The 27,511-nt window shown below is 42.2% G+C and overlaps 1 protein-coding gene and 1 long non-coding RNA gene across 3 annotated transcripts; one reads left to right on the forward strand and one right to left on the reverse strand.

Moving 5' to 3' along the window:
• The first annotated feature begins 1,863 nt into the window (after positions 1 to 1,863).
• On the forward strand, positions 1,864 to 17,146 carry LOC128635317 (uncharacterized). Its single transcript, XR_008398258.1, has 3 exons — positions 1,864 to 2,183; positions 5,939 to 6,565; positions 16,952 to 17,146. It is a non-coding gene; the product is annotated as an uncharacterized LOC128635317 (long non-coding RNA).
• Positions 7,284 to 27,243, reverse strand: naprt (nicotinate phosphoribosyltransferase). 2 transcript variants are annotated; one of them, XM_017457893.3, is made up of 13 exons: positions 26,908 to 27,243; positions 25,945 to 26,072; positions 25,774 to 25,856; positions 25,461 to 25,591; positions 22,922 to 23,037; positions 9,864 to 10,057; positions 9,633 to 9,770; positions 9,472 to 9,556; positions 9,299 to 9,379; positions 9,108 to 9,210; positions 8,580 to 8,737; positions 7,714 to 7,821; positions 7,284 to 7,641 (listed from the first exon to the last, which is right to left on the reverse strand). In XM_017457893.3, exons 1-13 carry the CDS (start codon positions 27,152 to 27,154, stop codon positions 7,582 to 7,584), a joined length of 1,632 nt encoding a protein of 543 aa, XP_017313382.1. In that variant the 5' UTR covers positions 27,155 to 27,243; the 3' UTR covers positions 7,284 to 7,581. The 2 variants fall into 2 exon arrangements, with proteins under 2 accessions (XP_017313382.1, XP_017313374.1); XM_017457885.3 differs by having other exon boundaries at positions 9,633 to 9,773; positions 26,908 to 27,241.
• Positions 27,244 to 27,511: the final 268 nt, after the last annotated feature.

Genomic DNA, 27,511 nt, shown 5'->3' on the forward strand with positions numbered 1-27,511 from the left:
TCCTGGCATGCTGGGGTATGCAAAGAAAATAATTTTACTGTGCTGTGACCAATAAAGACTCATTATATTAGCACGCTTCATACGCCATCTACAGGCGCCACATCGTAACAACAGGACATTTTCCTCTTTTTCTTGTAATAAATTTTTTTTTCTTCTCATTATAATGGTGATTTTGTTTTCTGCATGGCAGCTCAGAGCTTCTGTGAAAAAAAATCTTATGATATAGCTTGTTTAGAAATTCCTGATCTTGGGTTGCATGTAATAGAACTCCAGCCTTCTACAATCCCACCCACCAAATACATTTACATTTATTCACTTAGCAGACGCTTTTATCCAAAGCAACTTACAAATGAGAGCCTTCTAAAAGTCATCCTGCATAAAAGCTTGTGTCTTTTCTTTGTCAAAATATGTTAAAGAGGCCTAAGTGTTAATTAACTTTATTACAGGAAAACCATGGACACCCAAATTTAGCTAGGTTCTATGATTAATATGTAATACAAATAAGAGGGCATCAGTGCACATATACTATGTTTTAAAACTTACTGTATATTTGGTGTTGGAGCTTGAGCAATATCCAGTACCCAAAGTGCAGGATTTGTTTGAGAAACTATTGGGCAGAGAAAAATATAGCAAATTGGATGTTAGCCATGCGCATCAACAAGCAACCCTAAAAGAGACATCAAAGCAATATTTGCCAACAAATACCCATAAGGGATTGCTTAGGGTAAAATCACCTATTTTCAGTGTCTTCTCCAGTCTGGCCATTTTTCCACTCTGCACCCATAAATGACACAGAACTCTGTATTTTACTCTTACTTAATTACTTACAGTTACTTAATTACAAAATTTCTGCCAAATTTCAACATTACATGTAATGTAACACCATTACATTACTTTTAAGAAAGGATACAATGTGAACATGGGAAAAGGAACAGGTAGTAGGGTTCCAGAAGTCTAAGAAGATCATGCAGTCATCGAATGTACTTGTGCATTACAAATGAAAGAAAGATCTGGTCTTGTCCATGGATGCGCCGCCATATGGTACAGGAGTGGTTTTGTCTCACCTAATGACTTATAGGCAAGAGAGGCCAATAGCTTGGTCTCAAAAGCACTGATGCTTTCTGAGTACAACTATTCACAACTAGACAAAAAGGCTTAGCTGTCATCTTCAGAATACAGCATTTCCACAAGTACATGTATGGTCAAAACTGAACAAACCATGAGCCATTGCTTTGTCTCTTTAACAAACAGGATTCAGTACCTCAAATGGTTATGTGCCTATGAGTAGGAAATGAGCAACAAGCCAGACAAGCCATGAGTTGGCTTCCACTGCCTGAACACGCCATGAAGGCTGAGCGGGAGGACAGGATGGAGTTTATCACCCTGATGTCAGCAGTGGAGATCAATAGCTAGACAGGTCATAGAATACGCAAGAGAAGTTGTAGTCAAAGGCTGTGCCACATGCCAAGAACATCGTAACACACCAGCATCTGCTCCACTTCACCCATGAGAGAGGTCAAGTAAGCCATGTCAGAGATTTCACATAGATTATGCTGGACATTTTTGGGGTCAAATGTTCCTTGTCTTGTTAGATGCTTGCTATCAGTCTGAGAGTGTTTAGTCTTTTCTTATATTGATGATCTGAATCTGAAGGAGGGTTAGAGGGAAAAGAAATGATTAACAGAGGAGTGTTTATAACCTTTCTGTCTTTCTGCTCCTCCTCCTCCTCTCTCTCTCTCTCTCTCTCTCTCTCTCTCTCTCACACACACACACTCACACACACACACACACACACACACACACACACACACACACACACACACACACACACACACACACACACACATACAGTCATACAGAAAACCAGGCAATTCATTTCAGTGAAAATGAAACTCAGAGCACCACTCTCTCTCTCTCCCTGTTTCTCTAGCTCACTCTCTGTCAGTGTGTGAGTGCAGGAAAATGGCAGAGGCGAGTATTTCATTAGAACAGCTTTCAGTTGATAAGTTCCACTGTCCAGTCTGTCTGGATCTACTGAAGTATCCAAGATCTACTCTGAGCATAATGAAGTGTTGGAGATCTACTATCGTATTGACCAAAGCTTCATCAGTTATCTGTGTATGATGGATGAACACAAAAGTCATAACACCATCTCAGTTAAAGCATACAGAACTGAAAAACAGGTAAGAAATGCAAGTCTATTTTATTCATATATAGTCATTTCTTACAAATTATAATCTAAAGTGGCTGAAGGGTTTCCCTCCAAGCATGAACCACACCTCAATTCAGTCTTTTGATTATTTTCTTCCATCTTTAAACAGCTGATGAGTTTTATGAGTTCTGGCTCCTGATTGGTTTGAAAGAAAACCTGCAGACACAAACGAGCCCTTTGGGGATAAGATTAGAAACACACTCCTGCTTTATTCAGCTTTAGGACCTCACTTTTTAATTCACAGTAATAATGTTGAAGTGAGATAAAATTAAGGTGTTTGTTAGTATAGAAGAGTTAAATACATTTGTCCTTATCAGGTCAGAGCAGTTAGTAAACTTTTCAGCCAGCACCCATCTGAACAACATTTTACAACTCTTTATCTGTCAGATCTGTTTATCTGTTAGGTACTGTAAGCTAAGTGTGTAAATTACACACTTAGCTCACAGTACCTGACACCTGATCTAGGATAGGAACCACTAGTCCATGAAGACAGGTGTATACAAGAAATGTGTACAGTTTAATTTATACATGTTTACATGTACATGTTTAAACAGATTGAGGATGGGAGTCAAAGGAATTCAAAATTATTAACAGGCAGCATTTCCAGTCAACCTTTTGAGCCCTGTTGAACTGCTTCTCTGATATACAAAGGCATGCCACATGGAACCACCTGCAGTGGTAAAATTCAATCTGAGAAAAGATAATAATATCAAATTGCTCAGTAATCAATTAGTTTCTCACTCACTCACTCACTCATTCTCTTTCTCTCTACACACAGTTCCCTATACAGTTTTCAAAAATGGCAGTTGAGTCAACAAGGCAGTTATCTGGTGACTACCTGATAGACATAAGATGCAGAAAACAAATAAACATCTTTGAAATATTAAAACATTTGTGTATTATCGCTAATTATATCATTAATAGGACATTTTTTGTTGTTGGGTCATATGCCCCCCCCCCCCCCCATACATTCATGTAGGTTTTTTGGTTCATGCGTTGTAGTGTTAAATATCAAAAATCTAAAAGGTGTGCATAACAGCTGACACCTATGTGAGCACTTTGCCGTTGGTTAGTAAGTCATTCTCTTCAAATGCAATACTGTGCAATGTGCACAAAAACATGAGGGGTTTATATAACAAACGTAATATTTACACTTCAGTTTTCTGACCAGCGCTCACTCAAGGAGAAATCGTGACAGAATACCCCCCCCCCCCCCCCCCCCCCCCCCCACCAAGGGCGCTCCTCCCAGAGTGCCAAAAGACACTCCCCCTCCTGGCGGTCCTGGCCCTTTGGACAAAATGTCTTTAGCTGAACCGGGAGACTGGGCGGCATCCTCACCGGAGCAGGAAGGCGGAGCGATGTCCTCAGCGGATCAGGAAGGCGGAGCGACGTCCTCATAGAACCTTGGCGTAGTGACATCTACGGCAGAGTAGGGAAGCAAAACGGAGCTCTTGGCTGCAACGGGAGGCAGCGAAACTTCCTCAGTAGAACAGGGTGGCTGAGTGGCATCCTCAGCTTTATAGGAATGCTGAGCGGCATCCTCAGTCACACAGAGAGTCTGAGTATCATTCTCCATCAACTTTGCAGGCTGAACTTGGTTGGCTGTGTCAGCAGACTCAGGTGTATGCAGCGCTGGGTTGGCTGTGTCGTCAGTCTCAGGCATGAGGAGAACTCGGTTGATCGTGTCATCAGTCTCAGGCATGAGGAGCACTCAGTTGATTGTGTCGTCCGTCTCAGGCATGAGGAGAACTTGGTTAGTCATGATGTCTGTTCAGACATGAGTAGTACTTGGCTGTCCTTGTCAGCAGACTCGGGCATGAGCAGAACTTGGTTGTCCTTGTCAGCAGACTTGGGTGTGAGCAGAACTTGGTTGTCCTTGTCAGCAGACTCTGGCATGAGCATAGCTTGGTTAGTTGTATCAAAAGACTCTGGCGTGAGCATAACTTGGTTGATCGTGGCGTCAATTTCAGGCGTGAGCAGAGCCTGGTTGGTTGTGACGTTGGTTTCAGACTGGAACTTGGCATGGAAGATCACATCGTTGATCACAGCCTGCAACGTGGAGTGGGAGGTCACCTCATCGACCTCAGACAGGAACTGGGCTTGAGAGGTCGCCTCTTCGACCTCGGACAGGAACTGGGCTTGAGAGGTCGCCTCTTCGACCTCGGACATGAACTTGGCTTGGGAGGTCACCTTAATGACCTCTAGCAGGAACTTGACTTTATGCTGGAGCTTTGGAGATGAGACAACCTTGTGGGTCTCCTGTTGGAGCTCTGGGGATGAAACCGCTTCGTGGGTCTCAGGTAGGAGCCCTCAAGATGAGGTCGCCTCGTTGACCTCCGGCTGGAGCGCTGTGTCGGAGACCACCTCATGGATCTCATGCTGGAGCTCTGGGGATGAGACCAATACGTGCGTCTCAGGTTGGAGCCCTGGGGATGAGACCACCTCGTGCATCTCATGCTGGAGCTCTAGAGTTGAGGTCGTCACATTGACCTCCGGCTGGAGCTCGGCAGGTGAGACCACCTCATGGGTCTCAGGTTGGAGCTCTGGAGATGAGGTCACCATGTCAACCTCCGGCTAGAGCTCAGCAGGTGAGACCACCTCATGGATCTTGAGCTGGAGCTCCGGAGCAGAGGCCGCTACGTTGACCTCCGGCTGGAGCTCGGCAGGTGAGACTACCTCGTGGGTGTCAGGTTGGAGTTCTGGTGTGGAGGCCACCCTCTTTGCCTGCATATAATAGTTGGTGAACGGCAGGGCAGGTTTATCTGCCAAATATTTTAGGACAGATTGCTGAAATACCTCAAGTGTGCATTTGGTTTTTACTACTTCAATGGGCACTCATCAGCTTATACCATGGTTTCCACTCCTCAAAACATTTTTCAGGTTTTATTTTCCCTAAAATGCTTGTGTCAGACTTCCTTACGCCACAGATTCAGCATCTAGATTAGAAACAGCCTAATTGCTGTTCATTGCTCATTGCTGCTTCAAAAAAATTCACCCAACCCTCTGTTACTAATTCAATGGTGTCACTGTAGAACTAATAACAGAGGCTTAGGCTTTTTCTGTGTAATTACAGGAGTAACAAGGCTGTACGGCTAATAACTGAAATAATTGGCAAAATGATATGGAACTCTAATGCAGTCAGGCCTACAACTTCTGAATAGCTATAATACTAGTTATTGAAAACTAATTGTCATATCACATCAGACCAGTGACTACAATTCCCATCCTGCACTGTGGCCTACAAACATGACTGTCATGGACTGCAATTCCCAGAACACACCTTCATTCTAATCACGCACTCCTGCATTCAATTCACACCACACATATAAGAGACTGTTCAAACACTTAGTCTTTGCGAAGTATTACGCTCAGTTGCTTAGTCTCTGTCGTTATTCCAAGCCTTATATCATGTTTGCTTTTCTGGTTCTTGACTTTGTTTATTCTGTTGACCTCGATTCTCTGCCTTACCTAGTTTAGCCTGTTTGCCTGATCATTTGACCCTTGCCTGCCTATGTACATTGATTTCTGCCTGATCCTTTGGACTTCTTGTCTTTTTATTAAACTGCCACACGTGCACTTCCATCTCAGTCTCCATTACATGACATTATGAAGGTAATATATTTCAACCAATGTGATCAAGCATTATTACAGTGTTATACAGCCATGTTATAATTTTATGATGAATGTTTGTATATAAGTATTTAATAATTTTGTATGTGTTTTTAGCTGCTGTGAGAAAAAAACCCAGCTGACACGAAATTCCACCGAACAGGAGATAGAAGTCAATGTACAAAGGTGGCTTCAGCTTGCTCCTGACAGAGATGGAGGAAGGAGAGAGCGGTTGAGGAGAAAAGAGAGGCTGGAGAAGGCATCACATGTTGAGAAAAATTCTGAATTGAATCTCACTCTTTCTTCCTCACGCACACACAAGTGTTAAAAGTGTTACCTTGTTTAGACATTTCATGTACATTTCATTACAGGCTTTTATTTACTAAGGCTAATATTACTTCATATAATTTAGTTTTAACTTTGCCTGTTAGATTATTACTACTCAGTCCATTTTGAAGGTTTTTTTTGTGATTGTTGCAGCCAAAATAGCTTGATTTCACAATTTTTTAAATTTTTTATTTCAAAATTTGCCATGCAATTTGATGAGTTTTTCTGGGCTTTTTTTGTGGAAAACTACTTGAATTTGGTGAAATTGCAATTGCAAGAAATTGTTTTGTGCTGTCTTTTGCAGTGATGTTTGTTGGTAAATGAGATCTTTTAACTGTACTCATGTGCGATGCAGCTTTGGCTGAAGGTGATGACGTCACATGACACGTCTTGACCCAAATCTGCGGAAAATCTGCGGTAATTGTGAAACTTTTTTTTGCAAGCTCCACCAAATATTGTGGAGTTGCTTTGATGTTGCATTAATTTCTTTGATCGCAAAATCCTGGAGGGACTGACTTTATTTTAATGATAATGAGTCTTTATTTATAACATATACATATGTACAGTGAAATGCTTGAACCCCCAACCTTCCAATCAGTAACCCAGAGCCTTAACCACCAAGCCACCACCGTCCTCTGCACTGTTTTTAAACCTTATCTGAAACTTTTACATTTTAGTGTATAATTTCAGCTTAGGTAGTTAAAATAATTATGTTATAATTTTTATTATAAAAAATTAAAAAAATTAAATTAAGTTATAATAAAAAAAAACAGTTACATTCAGTTTTCGTGTGACTTATTTTTCACATTATTTGGGCAAGAATAATCTGGGCTGTGGCTCAATTTTTGGGTCTCTGGATACAGGCTGGTGTTGATATGGTTAAGACTGGGATTCTGGTATTGAAAAGTGAAACTGGTATTGGCTGACATTTGGTCCAGTTATGGCCTATGTGTGGCCCTTGTTTGTAAACCGAATCTGGGCCATTCATGGGCCATCATTCATTGCAGTATGTGGGCCGAGGGAGAATTGGTTGTGTGGACCGGAGCTGTGCCAGAAAACAATTGCTATGTGGGTGGCTGTGTAATTAAAAATGTTTTTAATATTTCAATTGTCTCAGATTAATGTAATCTAGTCATACAAATCAGACAGAATTTATTGAGGACATTTAAAGCATATCAAATGCAGTGTAACTTCCAGCCATTACTAAGTACTAATGAACTCAGTTTGTAGTCTAATTTAGTCAAATACAAAAAAGAGAGGTCAGATTGTTTCTCATAATGGTATTGTTAGTAAAATATAAGGACATTCAACATATTCATAAAACATTCATCTGCACAGACCCATGATGGTAGTAGAGTACAACTGTGCAAAGATGTGCAATACAAAACAGTCTCTGCTGAAGTTGAAGCTTGGTGGCTCAGAAAATCGCCGTGTTAGCTGTTTCCTCTTCTGATGTCAGATACAAGAGAATGAATTCTCTCTGACACAGCCACCTGTGAAAGACAAATACACAGATTTAAGAAAGAATACTTTTGGTATTAATTTTAGACAAATTAAACACTAACCGTGTAAGACACTGGCTCCTCCAGTTTTCTGTGATGGGGGTACAAGGCCTGAATGGAGGTCTGTGCATGTACTCGACTCTCATATGCACTGCTCAAAGGAAGCAAAATCTGGAAATACAGCATAGAAGAATATTAAGGTCAGACGTTGTAGTCAGACATTTTTGTTTCAGACATTATGTCATTGGGGTATTTTGGAAAGTGTTCAAATTCAGTGAAAATGTCTTGCTTTACAAAATCTAGATGTTTTTAGGATTTGATAAACAAATGGAAAAGGGGTTCAACAAAAGTATCTGCAAATTCAGTGTCTATGCTGCCGGTCTTCATTAGTCACTTATGCTGCAGTAGTTCTAGTCTCTTTAATATCTACATTGACAACTGTCCAAAATTGCTGTCTCCTTATAGCAACTCATAATAATGATATCTCACAGCTAACAACCAACATGTCAGGCACCCCAAACAGTAAAAACAGCATATGCCCCAGAGGTAGAGTTGGTCCTAACTGCTAGCAACTGGTATATCAATTTGGGGAAATAGAAGACAGCTGAACACCAAATAGGAGGAGATGCACTGTGGCATTATTAGATTATCTCACAAGGAAGCATGCTCTCTAGCTTGACACGTGCCCCTCTGTGCATGCTCTCTAGCTTGACACTGGCCCCTCTGTGCATGCCTTCATGCTTTCTGCCTTCACCAGCTGTAAATATCTTCCCTTCCTTTCACCCTATCAACTCATTGTTAAGGATTTTAATTAATGCTAAAAATAGGAGAGACCAAAAATGGGAGGGTTCACACAAAAAGATGGTATAGTATAAGGGACAAATTGATGAAACTGAACAAATTCTAAGAGTGGAATGGGTGGAGATTACCTCTCCATGTGAGAAGACATCTAATCGTAGCCTTGTCACATGGGCAGGTGTGACTGATTGGACAGCCTTATCCAGCCCTAAAGGGTGACATTTTATGGGCTCTTCCACTTTTGGGGCAGGCTCCTCTGATAGGCATATGAGATCCATTTGAGGATGACCTGTGAGTGGTGAAATCAAGATGTGAAGAGGATAAAGAAAAGGTGAGAGAGTAACTAGGGGACATAAACAACAATACTATTGTTGTACTGTTGAGGCAATATCTCAGTTGACAGTAGAAGACTAGATCTTAGACACCATTCTATTTTAAGAACTTTTAAGAACTGGCTTAATAATAATCATAATAAATGGTCAAAACATTTAGACGTTTAATTTTTTCTGAATCAAAAATCAGCTTTGTGTCTTTTTAAGTATAAAATATTTTAAGGCATAAATGGATAAAATAAAATGGGGCGCAAATGCCCACAAATTTTGTTCATTGGGTTAAATAGGAAAGATTGCAGCAGTAAGGAGGCTGGAAAGGGTCCTGACCATCAGTGTCCAGCAGTCTGTAGATTGCCTTTCTGCCTGGCAGTGTGCTTTTCTCTGGGTCCTCACTCAGCTTCATCCTAGGCCGACCTCCAACCTCTACTAACTAATAAGTGAAAATTGCATCTATCCATGATTCCTCAGACTATATCTGGATGCATTTACTAGTAGGCTCTAGAAATCTTCAGTGTTACCTTATATACACAACCAAGTGAGGGTTGACTTGTGCATGTAACAAGGTGAGTTCCAACTCCCACTACATCGATCTCATTATCCTGAAAGTGTGGGAGGAAACCATTTACTAAAAGGTAGCATGATGTAATTCTGGGCTACAGTGGAATATTTCTATTATAAGGGAATATCTTACCCTTTTGTTGAGTTCAGAAAGACTTTTTTCAGACACACCATTTGTACCAACAATGATGAACGACTCAAATGCAGGAACTGAAAATCTAGTGGGAAACAGATAAACTACTGAGTATCAGAGGTCTTTAAACAACTATAATATTTGTAAAAGGCTAAACTTACTGCTTGCTGCATTGTCTGAAAACATTATACACTAGCAGAGATTGCCTACAGAGATCTCCACTATCCAGCCTTACTCCCAGAGGCTGATACTGCAGCTCACAGAGCGCCAGGGCAACAGCACAGAAACAGGGCAAGCCACTACTGCAATAAAAAGCACACGTTCCACCACACTCCATGACATAAAAAAATTTAAAAACTCATTTTACTCTTAGAAACAGGACATTGTGTTACCTGCTGACACTGTAGCTGTCAATCACAGGGAGAAAGTTGAAAGGATAAGCAATGGCATAGGACAGGAAAGCAGCAAGCTCTCCCTCACGCACTTGCTGTGGCTTAGCTCCTAGTAACTGACATACACGTGCTAACCAGTCCTTTACCAGAGGGACAAGCTCAACAGGGTCACCACCTCTCAAGGGCATCAGAGTCTGCAGTGAGATTAAAAATCAAAATACATTTAATATTTGCAAAAGTATGTGAAATGTTAGCATTTTTAGGTGATTTATTTAGACATAGTCAGTACGTTTACATGGACAACAATAATCCAATATTACCCCGATTAAGACTGTTTACTCCCACACGACGTCAATAGTGTGATTAAGGTGTTTACATGTCTGTAATACACGTCAATAATGCGATTACACAGGAATCCTCCACATGTCTCAATTTAATTTGTGTTTACTTTGAGTATGACTTTAATCGGATTAAGGTAATAAAAATTTGCTGTTTACACGGTAGTTTATTAACAACTTTTTATAAGTTGCTCCTGATGGCAAGTTAGCGCCTTGCATGGCAGCTCTGCTACCATTGGTGTGTGAGTGTGTGTGTGAATGGGTGAATGAGACACAGTGCAAAACGCTTTGGATAAAAACGCTATGTCAGAGCGCCATTTCAATGGTGCCATGTTCGAAGTTGGTTAACACATCTAGATGTAAGTATCAGGAAATGAAAGCTGAAATTCTTATCTATTGTCTCATTCATCTTTTGATCTCAAACCCAAAAGTATTCATTGTATAGCAAAACTATTGGCCTTGCTGTTCTAATACTTTTGGAGAAGACCACATATAGTACAGTGCAAAAAGTCTTAGGCACGTGCACAGAAATGCTCTAAAGCAAAGATTCCTTCAAAAATAATGATATTAAATGTTTCTAGATAAAAACAATATAAAGAGCAGTAAACAGTAATAAAATACACAAAGCAAATAAATAAAAGAAACGTCTGGGTAACCCTGTTCCCTGAGAAGGGAACGAGACGTTGCGTTTAGCATAACACTATGGGAGCACCCCTCGCGCGTGACCAGCATCTGAAGCTTGTGTAAAATCTGTCATGATCAGGCAACATGGCAATTAAGCGAGTAGCGTGATATGTATATGGCACCTGTGAACCGCGCCGTCAGCCTCTATTATCTGAAGTGAAGACGTAATTCACAGGCCTACCCCAGTATGAAAAAGCTACGCAACGTCTCATTCTCTTCTCAGGTAACAGCGTTACATTCCCTTTCAAAGGGAACTTCACGTTGCGTTTAGCATAACACTATGGGAATGAGAATACCCACTCCGTCATACCGAGGGTACGGCCTCTTCAAAAAAAACCCAAGCCTAAGGGTCACTGCAAGACACTCAAGACCGGGGCGGAATGAATATCCAGGCTGTAATATCTAATGAATGTGTGCGGCGTAAACCACCCTTCAGCAGCACACACATCCTGTAAGGATACCCCGTTGGACAAAGCCTTCGAGGAGGTGACCCCCCTAGTGGAATGAGCCCTTATGCCCAGAAGTGTAGCGAAACCATGCGCCTCATAAGCAATAGAGACTGCCTCCACAATCCAATTAGAGATGTGCTGCTTTGACACAGCATCACCTCTACTGTCGCCGCCAAGCAGACCAGCAGCTGCTCCGATTTAGGCCACTGGCTGGTGCGGTGGACGTAAGTACAGAGAGCCTTTACTGGACACAGCAGGTGCATTCTCTCTTGTTCCGGTGTGAGGAACAGAGGAGGGCAGAAATCCTGCAACACCACAGGCTGGGCAGCAGATGTAGGCACCCTAGAAATATAATCCAGCCTAGGATACAGGAAGGCCTTGGCTAATCCAGGGGTAAAGTCAAGACAAGAGGGGACAACAGAGAGAGCTTGTAGATCTCCTACTCGCTTGAGAGATGTCAGGGCCAGCAGAAGAGCTACCTTTAGTGTCAGAAGCTTCTCAGAGGCTACCACTAAGGGCTCAAATGGGGCACCTGACAGACCTTCCAGGATGGATGGCCTGCAGATGGGCCTCAGCCGCCTGACGCCACGCATAAACCTTGAAGTTAGAGGATATTGCCCCACAGAGGCTCCATCAAAAGGGGCCTGGCTGGCCGAAATGGTGGCCACGTAAACTGAGATTGTAGAAGGAGCCCACCCCGCTGAGAAACGTCCTTGTAAGAACTCCAGGACTGTAGCTATTGTGCAGTTCACTGGGTCTAGCTGGCGTTCCTCACACCAAAAGACAAAAAGCCGCCACTTGAGCGCATACAATTTCCTTGTGGATGGATCTACAACCTCAGTTGTGAGACCAGAATCTATGAGCTGGTGCCCCTCAGGGGCCAGACCCACAGTTTCCATAGTTCCGGCCGAGGGTGATAAATCAGCCCTTCAGCTTGAGACAATAGATCCCTGCGGATGGGAATCTTCCAAGGAGTGCCATCTAGCAGGGATATTATCTCTGAGAACCATATTTGAGCTGGCCAATAAGGTGCTACTAGCAGCAGACGTAGACTGTCTTGGCAAACTCTCGCTAGAACTTGTGGGAGCAGAGCGAACGGGGAAAAAGTGTGCAGATGTGACCTCGGCCACAAGTGCACCATGGCGTCCAGCCCTAATTGTGTGGGAGGAGTGAGGGCAAACCACAGTGTGCTCTCTCCTCGGAGGTGAACACATGCAGTCCCGCTTGGCCAAACCTCCACCATATGAACTCCACCACTTGTGGATGGAGCCACCAATCCCTGGGCCTCAGCCCCTGCCTCAACAGGATGTCTGCCCCCACATTCCAGTTGCCCAGAATGTACATTGCACTCACTGACAAAACTTTCCCTCTGCCCACAGAAGAATTAGTTGCGCCTGCCTGAACGGAGGGCATGGACATAATCCTCCCTGGTGTCAATATATGAGACCACCACTGTGTTGTCTGTAAACACATGGTGACCTCTCAATTGAGGAAGAAGGAATTTCAGTGCTAGAAATATGGCCCACATTTCTAGGCAATTTATATGCCGCTCCAGATGAGGGCCACTCCAGAGACCGTGAGCTGGACAGCTGACTAAATCTGCGCTCCAGCCCGTGAGGGAGGTGTCTGTCATTACTGCCTTGCGCTAAAGAGACACCCCTAGAGTGTGAGCCAAGGCTAGAAACTGGGGACGCTCAAATTTTCAGAGCACATAGGCATCGCCGTGTGACACTGATTACTCTCAGAGGTTTTGTCCTTGGATTCAACCCCCAACTTCTCAGCCACCACTGAAATGGTCTCCTGTGCAATAGGCTCAATGGTATGACGTTGGCTGCCCACAAGCTCCAATAGTCTCCAATAGAGACTCGAGGGGATGCCAAAATCCAGCTTTATCTTGCTCAATGTTGACAGGATTGACCCTACGCATGTTGGGGATAGAAACGCCCTCATCATAGTGGAATCCTTATAACCCCTAGAAAAGTTGTCCACTGCACTGGAGAAAGCATACCTTTCTGAGGTTCAACCTGAACCCCAAGCTCCTCATGTGAGTGAGAACAACATCTCCATGTTGAACCACCAGTTCCCTGGATCGTGCTAGAATTAACCAGTCATTCAGGTAGTTTAGTACACGGATGCCTTGGAGTAACAATAGAGCCAGAATGACATCCATGCAGTTTGTGAAGATGCGAGGGGATAAAGCTAGTGATATTTCTATGTGGAAATATGCACCTTTTAGATCTATCATCACAAACCAGTCCTCAAACTGAATCTGTGGAACGATGAGTTTGGGCGTCAGCATCTTGAACCTGTATGTCCGAAGAGTACAGTTCAGATGACGCAGATCAAAAATTGGCCGCATACTCCTCTATTTTTTGTGGACCAGGAAATAACGGCTGTAAAACCTCCCTCCCTCAAGGAATGGGGTACATGTTCTATGGCCCATTTGTCCAAGAGGGATCTTACTTCCTGCGCTATCGTCTGGCTCTGGTCTGTGCTGACTACTGTGGTGAGCATACCTCTGAACTGGGGGGGCGAGCTCTAAACTGGACATGGTAACCCTTTTCTACAGTAGACAGAACCCATGGAGACACATTTGGCAGTAGTTTCCACGCTGCCAGATAGTCTTTTAGTAACGGTAACTATTCCACATTCTGTTGGAGGGAAAGCATCGGATTTTCGTTGCCCTGTGACAGCTCGCTGACCAGAGAATACTGAAAACTTGGGACCGCCTTGGCTAGGGGAGGCCATACAGTAGTACTGGGGCTAACTGCCCTAACAACCTCATGTCCCCTGATACATCCCTCCATGGCCCCTCAGGACTGCTCTTCTTTGTCTGCTTATCCTTTATGACATTCTCAGATCAGGCCTAGTAGCAGGCCGCGACTGTGGCCGCCCGGTTCCCCTGGCTGTTTGTGGGGGTTGGCGGGCTGCCATACTCACCTTCTGTGTCTCCCTCATACTCGTGCACTCGACACAACAGGGAAGGAACTGGCTGAATGCCGCCATATGTCGAGCTCACTCAGCAGGTCTGCTTGGTAGGCCTGTAACACTGTCATTGTCTGCAGTGACCCACAAGCAATGCTACTACTGCATAGGCCTTGCCCACCAATGCCATGGCGGCCTTACACGGTGGCTTGGATGGCGAAGCCAGCCCCCCTAAATTACCTGCCATCGATAGAGAGAGGTAGCTCGCAAGTGCCTCCTCCACCTTCAGCATAGCTAAATAGCCATGCCGTTTATCCCCCACAATGGCCTAATAATCCAACATTGTTGGGTTATAAATACGACTTATGCATGGTTTTCCCCCAGAAGCTTAATATTTTGTCATGCACTTCTGGAAGAAAAGGGAGTTTTCTGCAGTGTGAGGGATTTACTTTCACTGGGGAGCAAAATGCTCTTCCAGCCTTAGTAATCACTTCAAGCAGCTCTTTATATTCTGCTCTCAGTTTTTAGTACACCATTCTGGCTCCTTGGCGTCAGAGAGAAATTATTACAATTATTTTTGTGTGCGTGTTTTTTTCCACTTTTTGGCTTTCCATAGCGGAAGGAGCTCTAAAAATCCAGCGGATAGCTGGACCTAGAAGACAGAGCAAGAGATAGAGCAGCGCTCATCTCCGGCTCCCCTTCGGAATCCATAAGAGATTCCCCGGACCTGAGACGGCTAGATGCCTCAGCAGTGGCCGGCTCTGAAACCACGAGGCTCTGAAACCCAACTCGCTTCGGTTTCCGAGAGTCGCGAGCGGAGTTGCCTGATGTAGGCGTTACAATGCGCAGCCTCTTTAGGCTGCTATCCCATGCTCCATCCCTACACACTTCACACAGAAAGTGTGCACTACTCCCCGTGATGAAACGGGAGCACGTAACACACTTCCTGAATTCTCTCACTCATATTTTTCTCTCTCGCTCATTCCTTTTTTCTTCTTCTCTTTTTGTAAAGGGTTAGAAAACTTCTGAGATTTTGAGAAAAGATAGAGAGGAAATGAAGCGTCTTTTTGTTTCTTTAACCAAACAACTGACATGCAGTCTCGCTGAAGATAATAAGGCTGACGGCACGGTTCACAGGTGCCATATCACGTGACGCGCATAATTGCCACGTCACCTGATAATGGCAGGCCTATAAATAGGAATGATTTTACACGAGCTTCAGATGCCAGTCGCAAGCAAGGGGCGCACCCATAGTGTTATGCTAAACGCAACGTGAAGTTCCTTTTAAAAGGGAACCTTCAGTACTCTCAAGTACAATTGTGCAGTTTTATAAGGAAACTGGCTGCTAACTTTTACTGAGCATCTTGGAGAATATGCCACAGTTCTTCTGGAGATTTTGACAGTCACACATTGTTTTGTTTTTTAATCTGAAAAGTAGTATGTTGTGTAATGTGATGGTTTGTTAATGGAGGGTGGAGTTAGAAGAGTGAGTTTTAAGGACCTGCACCTGTGGAGGTTTATTGCTAATGATTGTGCTGTGTCTCGTGAGCACTGGCGAGGATAAAAGGTGGTGATAGTGAGAGAGAGTGAGAGAGAGTGAGAGAGAGTGAGAGAGAGTGAGAGAGAGAGAGTGAGAGAGAGTGAGTGAGAGTGAGTGAGATGAGTGAGAGTGAGTGAGAGACAACTTTACAAGAATCATTACCGTACAGTTCTTCTGTACTTGACAACTAATTGGCCATTTTAATTTGTCCAAATATAAAATTCAGTAAAACATGAGACTCCTTTTTAATTTTTTTATATTTAGGTCCATATATGAAACGCATAGGTGAAGGGTCTGACAACACCCATCTATTGCTGAAAACAACAGCTGTAATCCCTTCCTCACCTGCGGATCAAGACGTGCTCTGTGTCTGTTAGTAGCTATTATACCATGTACTAACCTCCACTGAAGATCTCCAGTTCTTTTTTCAAAAGGAAATTTGTACAAGGTCCACCAGCTGCCCTTGGGGGGAGCAACTAACAGGTAAAAATAGAGTGGGCTATGCAGTACTGACCGCATACGAGACGGTCATGTTAGGAAGTCTCCCCTCAATCTTTTCAGCACAAGCAGCTGAACTGTATGCCCTCATAAAGGCATGTAAACATGCTGAGGGACAGTCAGCAAGTATCTACAAAGACAGTAAATATGCCTTTGTGGTAGTACGTGATTTTGGAACAATTTGGAAACACAGGAACTTCCTGACAAGTTCAGGAACACACATAGCCCACCACAAACTAGTCTCTGAGCTAATGGATGCAGTCCTACTCCCCAAAAGTATTGCGGTATGCAAATGTGATGCACACACTAATAAATTAGACCCTGTTTTCCTAGGAAACACTCAAGTGGACAGTGCAGCAAAGCAAGCAGCTGCATCTATGGTCCCAATATGGGGCAGTGGTGGCTTGGTGGTTAAGGCTCTGGCTTACAGGTCGGGGGTTCAACCCCAGCACTGACAAGCTGCCACTGTTGGGACCTTGAGCAACCTCTCTGCTCCAGGGGCGCTGTATCATGGCTGACCCTGTGCTCTGACCCCAACTTCCTAACACGCTGGGGTATGCGAAGAAAAGAATTTCACTGTGCTGTAATGTATATGTGATCAATAAAGACTCATTATCAAAACTCAAAAGAAAATAATCACTTTTACCTTTACAGCTTTCAGACCTCCAAGCACGAGCTACAGTGAAGGAAAAGTGGCGCAAAGCAGGTGACATGGTTGTTGACGGACTTTGGCGGTGCCCCCAGGGCTGTCCTTGTCTTCAAAGTTGATGCATGGCAGGGACCATGCATCAAAAGCGGGATTGATAGCTGCGATAAAGCACTGGTTTCTCTAATTACTCTAAAAAAAAATAATAATAGTAAAATTTTGTTCACGATGTTTGCACAACTCATAACGTGCATTTGAAGGTAGAGAAGGCCACGTCTCTACATCCAAACAGGACTCAGACGTGGTACTGATAATGATAATCTCCAATGATAATGACACATCTTTTGTGAGCCATGCCCTTAAGTAAGTGGGTGAATATTTGGGTATTGACTTAAAGCAGCACTGTGTATATCATCCAGCTAGTGGTGGGGTGGCAGAGAGAGAAAATGGGACACTAAAAAACAGATTGAGCAAATGCTGTTCTGAAACAGGCTTAGGATGGGCTTAGCCCCTTTAGGATACTGTTTGGGAGACTTCCACACACAGAACATGTTACAGCTCCTCTTCCCGACGCTGTAGCATGTGATGATGCAATGTAAAATTACTGTGCAACATTGTCCTCTGCTCTGCACTCTATCCACAAGCAGGTAAAGGCAGCGCTTTCAGCTTCCAGGACTTCCGCAGGACCAGGTGGAACAAGCCATAGTGGTCGGGGCCATTCTAGATCCTTTTCATCACTCGCTCCGTGGAAAAGGTCAGCCAGAGAGCCACATGGATGCACGCCAGCCACTCTAGGAGAGTGCCAGAGCCGAGCACTGAGCTGGAAAATACGGGACTTCGACAGGAGAACTAGGAAGTGATTCTCTATAAAGAGGCCTCTAGGAGGACTGACACTCACGAGCGACAACCTGCATATACACGCCCACACACATGACACACTGCACTCAAACACACATTCTCACACCAGTTTCTTGTGGTTACACAACACAAGACACCAAGTGGTATCTAGTAGCCTGTAAAATAATGGTTTTTGGAGAAAATGTTGATGACATGGAAACTGTACTCTTAGGAGGACTGAACTTCATTAGTGCGTACTATATAGCCACATGACCAGGACAGAGGTTATTCGACGTGACTTGGCTACCTCACCTCTTATGCCCCAAAGCTCCCTGACCACAGACTACTGTTACAAACTAGACACAAATCATTAGATGCCAACCTGCACATCCACTCATACATACAAACCTATTCCTAATCGTGCACCCTTCTCCTGATATAGGTGGTATCTGTTAGTAAGCCCTGTCACATAAATAAACTCACAAATCACTGGGACCGTTCCCGACAACACTGGGTGTCCTTGGGTAGACCCTTAATCTGGAAAGATAAACCAAAGCACGATATTGGAGTTTATTTGGTGGAAGACTTATTGATCAATCACATCGTTTCAGCAGAAAGAGTGCATGACACATACACTTTTACCCAAATTTTGGTATTTAGCTGATCGTGGTGACAATACTAAGTGTCTAAGGTGACGTGATTTCTATAGGTCCTACATAAACCCACAAAATTCTTTAGTAGATTATTGCAGACTAGACGACAATTAGCAGTTAAATGCCTGTATGCCAAGATACTGGCTGCCTCTGTATCGCCTCTGCAAACAGTTCTGTATCGCCTTTGGTCATAAGAATCATTACCAACAGTGTTACCCACACAATGTAACATGTCCCCCTCATCACGCAGATATATAATGCTTATTCTATCATTGAACACGTGGTCTGTGATACGCAACTCTCCGCAGACTAGCGAGACGGGGTTTGATTGGCTGAACTCAGTACTTGGGGGATGGGGCTCGTGGATATTAACCATCTGTCTACCAATAGGTGCAATAATTCTTCTTGTCTTGCTCATTTTGCCTGATAAAAAGCTTATAAAAAGCCTTGCTTTTTCTCTCGTTCAGAACAGTCTCTCACACTCATTGAAATCACTAATGACCAAACGCTGATGTTGACAAAGACTGATTACGATCCCTATGATAACCAAGCTGTCTTGTTGCACGGTTTCCCCTTTAAGCAGCGCGCAGGAGAGCATGTGGGCGCGCGTGCACGAGTAAGGTGCGCGAGCACCTGCTTTTCGTTTGTTGACAATCATGACATTGTGTACATTGGACACGTGCTTTTTGTTATGTTTCTGTTATGTCTCCTCCCTGTTCTGTCATTGGCTGTTATTTCACGTGTGTCTAGATTGGTGTCAGCCGTCAGCAATTGATGCTGATCATGTGTGTATACATACCGCATGCCTCCCAGCACACGGGGTGGAATATTAGATTAGATAGATATAGTAGATTAGATTAGATAAGATACTTACTTTAGATATAGTAGATTAGATTAATTTAGATTCCATTGGATAGTTAACCACAGTCATAGTCTTAGTTATTGTCCTTGTCATGTTCCATGTTTAGAATAGTGCATTAAGTCCACGTTGGTTTCTCCGCTCCCAGTTCCTCATTATAGTTTAGGTTTCTTGTTTTGTATATCGACCCTGTATTCCGTGACTGTGACCTTGATTCATGCTTTGTCCCGTGTATGCCTGTTTGCCGATCGCCTGACCTTTGCATGTTTGTGGATTATGTTTCTGGATTACGTATTTGGATTTACCTGCCTGTGTCTCACATTAAATAACTGTTAAACTGCATTTGCATCCATCCCTATCTTCGTTACGCCTCGAGTCGTGACACTTGTATCCTAAACCTGACTGGGCACTAAATCCTTCCAGCGACACTGACGATGACAACTCATTGACATCCATTTCACACCTACTGTAAAAATTCCTTTGACAGGATGACTCTCATTTCACCCTAAATTAGATTGCTTGATGACAGGATACTTTATATCCACAAAAAAACAGCCTTAGTGCCTTCATTATGTTTGTTTTATGATGAATTCAGTTGAACCGTGAAAGGATTCTGAAGTTCTGATGTATTCACAACATAGTAATTTCTCTGTTAATTTTAGTTATCATATTTTGTAATGATAAAAGGGGGAAATGTGAGAGAAATTATTAATCTTTACTTTGTAATAGTTTTGTTCTTGTTCTGTTCATTCTCATCTGAGGATAACGCATAAGAAGGCCATGTCATATCACTTAGATCATTACAGAATGTTTATCTGCATGCAAAGACACAAACATGTTCTTCTGTTCAAGGTTCGTCTTTACATCCTTCAAGATCCGAAAACAAAGCCTGTTTGAACTGCATCAAACTGCTCCTTATCGGTACACAGAAGTGTATCATGCTCTGCGTTTCATATATATAGTAGTTGTTCAGCACAAGCGCCTCAGAGCTCTCTCATTATTCTATCCTGCTTCTTCTATCCTGTATTAACCATCTTTCTGTAATAAAGCTTTTTCACCACAGAGGAAGAGTCTGCAAGCGTTGTCTAATTTCCACGACACTAAACACCTCTTGCCATTTAGACACCTTTTCGTTTGCAAGAGTATGGAGATGCAATATCTTTATACACAGTGTATACAGTGATTTTGTTTTTCTGTATTGCTGAAAACTCACAACTTAGGTGTCTTAAAAGGTTTCCACCCTCAGTTTCTTCCCAGCTTTCAGTCTCTACTGCAATTTCCAATTCTGGAAAGTCAAATATGTCCATCTCTCCATTATACATTTCTACGGAAAGTCTATAACTCTTTGGCAAACACTCAGCAATCTGAGTCAAAATTTTCTTTGCCACTTGAATTGATTTTATGCTCAGTTTTTCAGCAAAAATCTCAGCTAATATCCATTCACCTTCAGATATTAAGTGTCCAACTTTTGTGATTTTTGCAACCCACAGACTTTTCCTGAGTGATGAGTCTTTAAAAATGTCCCGATTCAGTGCAGAGTTGAAAAGCAATGGTTCTTCCTTCTGCCACAAACTTTTGGCATTGATGGATTCCCGAGAAAACTTGAAAATTGTCCATGCTTTTAACAGTGATCTTCTTAAATTAAATCTTCTTCAATTTCCAGTACTTAAATTTTGAAAAGCTAAATTCAAGTACTTCAAGCCCTGATAATGATGTTCGAAATTGAGATAAATGACTTGAACCCTTATTAGTCACAGCACGAGAACCCACCCTCCATGTGGTTCTTCCCATTTGAATTGGTATATCAGTGCAAGCATCGTCGGAGAGCAAAAGTTAAAATTCAGTACATTCGTGACTTGAAAGCAAAACTCCACACATTGGGAATCATGCAATTAACACAGGAGAATTTCCTACAAGTGCAGGTATGTCAGTCCCAGCTGAATAACAGGGGTGCTCGGCTACATGAGTTTTCACAAGAAGATAAAGTGCTTGTATTATTATTATTGTTGTTATTATTGTGTGTGTATAGCTATATGTATTTATGTTGGTGTAAGCCTCCGAGTGTTGTGTTAAAGTCACTGAAAAGCAAAATAAAATAAAAAATAAAATAAAGAACACCTTTTTTTTAGTTGTCCCAAGCCTCCCATCTCCTCATTTCCTGTTGACCACATGGGAAGGTCATACACCTATTACAAAATTTCAACTAATAAATGGGTGCCTAAGACTTTTGCACAGTATGGTATTTTTTTCCAAGGGGGTGTTTGACGGAAAAAGTTTGGGAAACACGGCTTTAAAGGAGTCATAATGTGATTTTTAATGTTTTACTTCTGTTTGGGAGTTTAATGCATCTGTTTGTGCATGTATAAGCTTTGCAAAGTCCCAAAACTCATATTTTCCCACAAAGGGATTTATTCTATCTAACAGAGCGCATTGCTCCAGACCTGCCCAAAACACGTTGTTCGATTTACTTCCGCAATTTCTCTACACCACGGAGTGCAGTAGCACCATAATCCCACCCAAAGGCAGCCACGAAGAAAGAAGGCGAGGCTTCAGTGAATTCAGGTGCCATGTAGTGGAGACGCTGTTTGCTTCCGTGTGAAAGCAAAACCTCTTTGTTTAGCCTTCCGGAAACGGATTAAATTAGTGGTTACTGTTTATTTATAATGCTGTTCCTGAGCAGTACAACCCAAACGTTTGCCTGTGCACATCGCTTTTTACGGAGGACAGCTTCATGAACTTGGCCGAATACAAGGCAGGCTATACATGAAGGCTATTCCCGAAAAGTGGGGTGATTCCCACTTTGCTTGGACAACCTTGTGCTTCTGAATCAGAACTTGTAAGTGTGTTTGAATATTTATGAAGTATCTGCTATTGACTCTTCAAATGCAGAGTTTTGCGTTGTGGCTCAGTTTTAGACCTCTGCAAACGTGTTGGCTAAGTTGTCTCAGTTTTTTAAAATGTTTGTTTGTATGTTGGTGGTCTGACAGAGACTTTGGTTGCACACACAGCAGCTGTGTGCAGCACAGTTAGTACCACCGACGGGGTTGGAATTAACATCGTATCTGAAAGATAAGAGAGATACAAAATAAAAAAATGTACCACTGTGAAATGTTCTGCTCAGGTCGTGTTTGCAAACTTGATTCTGCTTGATAATCCTTGTTTTCTGAATCGGACTCGGGCTCAAACTGATATGGTAAAACTGACGACATGTTGCTTAGGAGCTTAGAATTATTTTAGAAGCCTTGGAGGCTAAAGCTAACCTAAGGGGCGTTACTTTTCCAACACACTCGTGAGACTTTCGGCCAATCACAATGCAACGGGTCAGCTGGCCAATCAGAGCACTCTAGGCTGTTCGTAAGGAGGGGCTTTGAAGAAATCAGAGCATTTCAGGCAGCCTGGGAATAAAGGCACTGCAATAAGGTACATTCTATGACAAATAATGCCTTTTTTGAACATTAAAGCATGTTAACCTATTTTATTATACCCAATAAAAAAATAATTAATGTTTAAAAACTTTTCAAAATAATGAAATGACTCCTTTAAAGCAATTTACTCAAACTGTTGTTGTTGTTGACTTAATCTGAAAAGCAACCTCTTTCACATTAATATTCTTCAATGTTATGACGCACCTTTGGACACACCTCCTCAAGAGAGGAGAAGGATGTGACGTAAGAATGTGCAATGGTGCCTGCCACTGGAATTCCAAAGAGACGCCCAGCCAGAGCATTACTTGTTAAGTCAAAACCTAAGACCAGAAAGAAAAATGGAAAGTGCATTTTCTTCATCAATCCCATACAACAATGGATTTTATTAAATGGTACACTATATCACCAAAATTTTGTGGAAACCTGACCATGACATCCAAATGTGTCCAAATGTGACAATAAAAGGACACAGTGATAGTGATGCCTTATTTTACAGGTATTGCTTTATAGCAGTTAATGAGTGCAAATCAAAATACACTCAACGATCACTTGAACAGGAACATCTATACACCTGCACATTTATGCAGTTATCCAATCAGCCAATCATGTGGCAGCACAGCACAATGCATAAAATCATGCAGCTACAGGTCAAGAGCTTCAAATAATTTTCACATCAAATATCAGAATGAAGAGTAAATGTGATCTCTGTGACTTTAACTGTGGCATAGTTGTTGGTACAGTTGGCTGGTTTGAATATTTCAGAAACTGCTGATCTCCTGGGATTTTCACACTCAATAGTCTCTAGAGTTTACACAGAATGGTGCAAAAAACAAAAGCAAAAAAAAAAAAAACATCCTTTTGCAGAGGCTCTGCAGACTGAAACACCTTGTTGATGAGAGAGATAAGAGGAGAATGACCAGGAAGTCTATAATAACTCAAAAAGCACTCTTCATAACCATGGTGAGCAGAAAAGCATATCAGAACGCACAACACATCAAACCTTGGAGTGGATGTGCTACAACAGTAGAAGACCACATCAAGTCCCACTCCTGTCAGTCAAGCACAAGAATCTGAGGATATCATGGGCACAGACTCATCCAAACTGGACAGTTGAAGAGTTGACAAAAGACCAAGTGTTTTTTTATGTTCAACTATCCAGTTTGAGTCTGTGCCCATGATAGCTTCAGATTCTTGTTCTTGACTGACAGGAATGGAACTCAGTAATGGTCTTCTGATGTTGTAGCCATCCTAAGGTTCAATGTTTTGGGCATGCTGAGATGCTTTTCTGCTCAACACAGTTGTAAAGAGTTACTATTTGAGTTACTATTTGAGTTCCTATTTGAGCTCAAACCAATCTGGCCATTTTCCTCTGACCTCTCTTTTCAGCAAGGCATTTCCACCCACATAATTATAGCTCACAATATTTTTTTGTTTGGCGCACCATTCTGTGTAAACTCTAGAGACTGTTGTGTGTGAGATTTATTAAGGCAAACAACAAATAATTTTAGTTTTAACAGTAAAAAAAAAAAGAATTTTAACAAATATCCTCTCTTATATGTAGATTAAATAAATAAGTGTTAAAGAAACTCTTGAACTTAATAAATGAAATATTACAAAATGTGTGCAATCTGAAAGTGTAAATGTAGCACAATCACGGCAAATTTTAAGGTCGGTCAACATCGCATTGTAGCGTAGAATGTGACTCATGGTGCTCTGTTTTGTGCTCAGCCTGTTAGCATAGTTACTGTAGTCTAGCCTCATATAAAACTTTAACACTTACTTCCGGAGAACACTGTGCTGAGGTCTGACGAGTCGAGCTCCTGCTCTGAGGACATTCACTGTCCTCCCAAGAGCCAACATTTTAACAGAAAATACAAAAAGCAGCAAAATGTAACCTTTCTGCCTTGTCCGCGGTTCAGAGTCACACGCACTTCACATGGGCGGAGCACTGTGCCTGTGCTCTACAAGTCTCTCACAGCTTGTTTTTCCCGTACTTGTTCGGGACGCTTTTTTTTGCAAAGCTTACACACGTCGGTCTTCTGATGTTTGTCAGTCAAAAAGAAACCAAAAGAAACTGCAACACTGGTGAGCTGACATGTCTTTTTTTATTCACAATCTCCTTGTCAGGCACAGCACTCATTTTCGCATGTGTTTGTGTGTTCTGATATCACATGGTGATGGCGCAACTGAATCCCACAGATACCTAACGTGTTATTGACTGTTTGCTTGTCACTCGTGGCACACTCCTTTATCAAAGCATATGATAGGTTGTTTATGATCCAGGGACGGCGAACGCTTGAGGGTTGTTCCTGCAACCAAACTTCATGTCTCTTAACATTTTATCAAGCATTATATAGAAGATTTTTTCTATCGTTATCGATAAAGGTGTACCGTCGATTAATACAGATAACGTTTTATTACCCAGTCATAATTAGCAGTTTTTGAAATATTCAAACTATTTTCGTATTTTTTGCATTGTGCTGCTGTCACATGACCAGCTGATTAGATAACTCTGTGGATGTGCATGTGCACAGGCTTTCCTAATAAAGTGGCCAGTGAGTATATATTGGACAGTAAATACATGTCTTTAATTTCAAATTCACAAAATCTATAACTGCTATAGCTCATTATTTAGTTATTCATCTTAAAGTATATTATTTAGTAACTATTGTGAATTAGTGTAAAAAATAAAATGTGCAATGAGTGTACTATCTAACTAGTGTATGCATCTGTATGTATATACCTCCAATATATGTAGCTCGAGAAGCAGTCAGACCTCCATTGGGCCCCTGAGCTCTCCTCAGACCCATCTCCATAAGTCGCCGCCTGGGGCCTGCAGCTAGACGAAACCGTGCAGCATTTGTGCACACCAGACTGAGAGTATGCAAATGTGTAGAGAGACAGTGAGCATTGATGTGAACAATAAAAATTGCTTTTATGACAGCCAAACATATACAATGCATTTAACTGAGGCGCTTTGTTCTTGAGTTAAAAATACAGTTAAAAATATTTAATAATAATAATAATAATAATAATAATAATAATAACAACAACACCTGGCATAGTTGACCAGACAGAGAAGGCTGGTTTCCAGTAGCTGAACAACAGCCAGTGGGCCAGACACCTCCAAAATAGGAACCTACATAATAACATATAATAGTTCACCAAACTGTCTAACTGTTTTACCATCAGAAGTTAAATAGAATGGGTGTGGTTTCTGCATGTACCCTGGCAAAAACAACGGTGCCCTCAGCTACTGCGCTGACAGACACAGCGGAGGAGTCTAACCCTTTCAGGTAGGCGAAGAAATCAGGGTGTGTGTTTGAGGGTAGCACAGTGCGCAAGTACTCCACATCTGTATAACACAACAAATTTTTAACACACATGTAATGGTTGATTTCTGCTTAACAAATATCTTTACATAATATGCCAGTTTGTTGGCCTGCTTCTGAATAAACTAGTGATTGTATAAACTACAAATCTGGAATTACTAAATATTCACAAATGGAATATTGATTTTAATTGCACATCTATGAATTTAACGGGTACTAAGACACTACTTAGTGCAAAAATATATTTATTGGGAAAGATAGTAGAATATTTGCCCTGGGATGAAAATTTTATGCCATTGTTTTTCCCCAACAGCATTCTCTGCTATCTTGAACAGCTATGGTGCACCATAGGATCTCTGTCTGAGTCTGGTGAGAAAACTTCAGAATGTTCTCCCCCATTCCTGCTGTTCTTCTTTCTTTGTGAGAACACCACAAAGTTGAATGATAACCCATGAATGAATACAATGTTTGTTTGTTTTTTTGTTAACGTTAACCAGCTGGCTGTGCTCTGGTATTAACAAACCCATGAAGTGAACTTCGTTTCATGACGGAGACTAAAGGTCACAGATTCATTCAGAAGTTAGAATGGACATACTGGGCTTTGAGTTGGCCCACTTAAGTAGTACGTGAAAGTGCGTGGTTTTTGGGAAAACTCTGGGATATTAGAAAAGTTCTTCGGGGGGGGGGGGGGGGGGGGGGGGGTTGACATTCAAATAAGTTCTCTTGTTGCCTGTATGTTAGTGTAGTGTAACCCGTCTATTGCGCAACTTCTCAGCAGCCATGCGCAGACGATCTCACTGTGAAACTCTCTTTAAATCACCTTTAGTCCAAACACAAATACACTACTACACCACTAACCTTCATCTGTGAAACGAAAGTCGCGCAGAAACTGCAAACAGTCGTTCAGTCCTGCAAAAAGTGAGAACCCGCCGTTGAATGGATTATCCCGGAAAAAGAGCTCGAACACGGCGTGTTGATTGTGCCTGCCCGCTCGCCAGTAGGCATATGCCATAGTGAACTGATACAAATCCGTGAGCAGTGGCGGCACTCCCTGGCACACAGAGGGATTCAGGGTGGCACATGTATCACCCGCCACTGTCGCCATGTTCTCTTGATGAAGTCTCAGGGCAGTGACTTATTCCACGCCTACGGCCGGAAGCGCACTCCACGCGAGCACGGGAACGCTTTGCGCTACGGATAATGTTGCGTAACTTCATTCCTACAGCATCGGACAATGCGGCACAGCGTGTTTCCCTTCCGTGTATATTCTCACATGTAAAGAGATCGTCTAACACAAAATAAAAACTTTCATAGTCATGACACAGGCACGTAGTTTCCGTTTCTTATTCCTGGACAACGTTATACAGTTAATATGTTTAAGATTGACTATTTTGAAGTCGTTTGTGTGTTTACAGCACACCACATTTTTATGAATGATATTTTAATAATTATATATATATAT

This window comes from Ictalurus punctatus, chromosome 2 (assembly GCF_001660625.3).
Source record: "Ictalurus punctatus breed USDA103 chromosome 2, Coco_2.0, whole genome shotgun sequence".
Classification (NCBI taxonomy): domain Eukaryota; kingdom Metazoa; phylum Chordata; class Actinopteri; order Siluriformes; family Ictaluridae; genus Ictalurus; species Ictalurus punctatus.

What these genes read in the sequence shown, in the direction of transcription:
- naprt (XM_017457885.3), bottom strand. Translation starts at nt 27,154, where the DNA reads ATGGCGACAGTGGCGGGTGATACATGTGCCACCCTGAATCCCTCTGTG. An exon ending in CTTTCGTTTCACAGATGAAG is followed by an intron (nt 26,073 to 26,907) that starts GTTAGTGGTGTA and finishes TGTGTTATACAG; the next exon opens with ATGTGGAGTACTTGCGCACT. An exon ending in TGTCTGGTCAACTATGCCAG is followed by an intron (nt 25,592 to 25,773) that starts GTGTTGTTGTTA and finishes GCATACTCTCAG; the next exon opens with TCTGGTGTGCACAAATGCTG.